The following is an 895-nucleotide window of genomic DNA, read 5'->3' as shown; positions in this document are numbered from 1 at the left end:
TGTGAATCATTACACTTCCGGGCACATTTGCACAGCCCCTGGACATTTCCATTTTTATCTCCATTTATCTCCAACTTCATTCCACAAAAATTCCATATTGTACAGCTGTTTTTCTTAATCTTCTATATTTTTTCACATATTGTATATTTTGTACTGTAGTTATTATATTTTAACTTTATTTCCTTTCTTAGTTAAATATTTCCTATTTAAAGTCTTTATTTTTAAGGTCACTGGCGGTCGTATAAACATTTCACTGCATATCGTACTGTGTATGACTGTGTGTGTGACAAAGAAAATGTAAATTATCATGTGACTTTAAATTGTAATGTACATTTCATAACATTCATACAAGTCATAACATTTTTATTATTTTTTTAATTCTCTGAACAGGCTGGGAGTGTTCACACACACACACACACACACACACACACACACACACACACACACACAACTGGGTTCTACTGATTTCTTATGATGACTCAGAAACAGTGACTTAACGAGATCCTGGTGACGGATCGTACACTACACACACCAGCTCCAGCCCCGGGACTTTCACCTGCTGTACTGGGAGAGCTGGAGAGACTCAGGTCAGAGGTCAAACAAACTCCGTAACACACAACCTCAGGGTTCATTAATACAAAATAAAAAGGTTTATTCAGTGTCTCTGATGGACATAAAGGAAAAAAAAAAAAATCAGTGTCTGGCGCCCCCTTGTGTTCTGAAGTGGCATAAAATACTGGCCAGAAACAGTGGGCGTGTCCTAGTGTGACTCCGCCCTTTCACAAACAAATCTCAGCCATCTTCATAACACACTCCTGCAGAGCTGATTCACTTCTGTACGGTGTGTGTGTGTGTGTGTGTGTGTGTGTGAGAGATGATCAGGAGGCTCCTCACA

At 39.1% G+C, this 895-nt stretch overlaps 1 protein-coding gene across 1 annotated transcript in view; it reads right to left on the bottom strand.

The window, feature by feature from the left end:
• Positions 1 to 621: 621 nt before the first annotated feature.
• The window catches only part of pop4 (POP4 homolog, ribonuclease P/MRP subunit), a 5,235-nt gene continuing 4,961 nt past the window's right edge, over positions 622 to 895 (bottom strand). The window contains exon 7 of the mRNA XM_053492646.1: positions 622 to 895. This exon is cut by the window's right edge and continues 132 nt beyond it. Coding sequence (XP_053348621.1) covers positions 891 to 895 — 5 coding nt within the window. The 3' untranslated portion in view covers positions 622 to 890.

This window comes from Clarias gariepinus, chromosome 3, assembly GCF_024256425.1.
Source record: "Clarias gariepinus isolate MV-2021 ecotype Netherlands chromosome 3, CGAR_prim_01v2, whole genome shotgun sequence".
NCBI lineage: Eukaryota > Metazoa > Chordata > Actinopteri > Siluriformes > Clariidae > Clarias > Clarias gariepinus.
The sequence above is the reverse complement of the archived record's forward strand: the minus strand, read 5'-3'. Positions and strand labels throughout refer to the sequence as shown.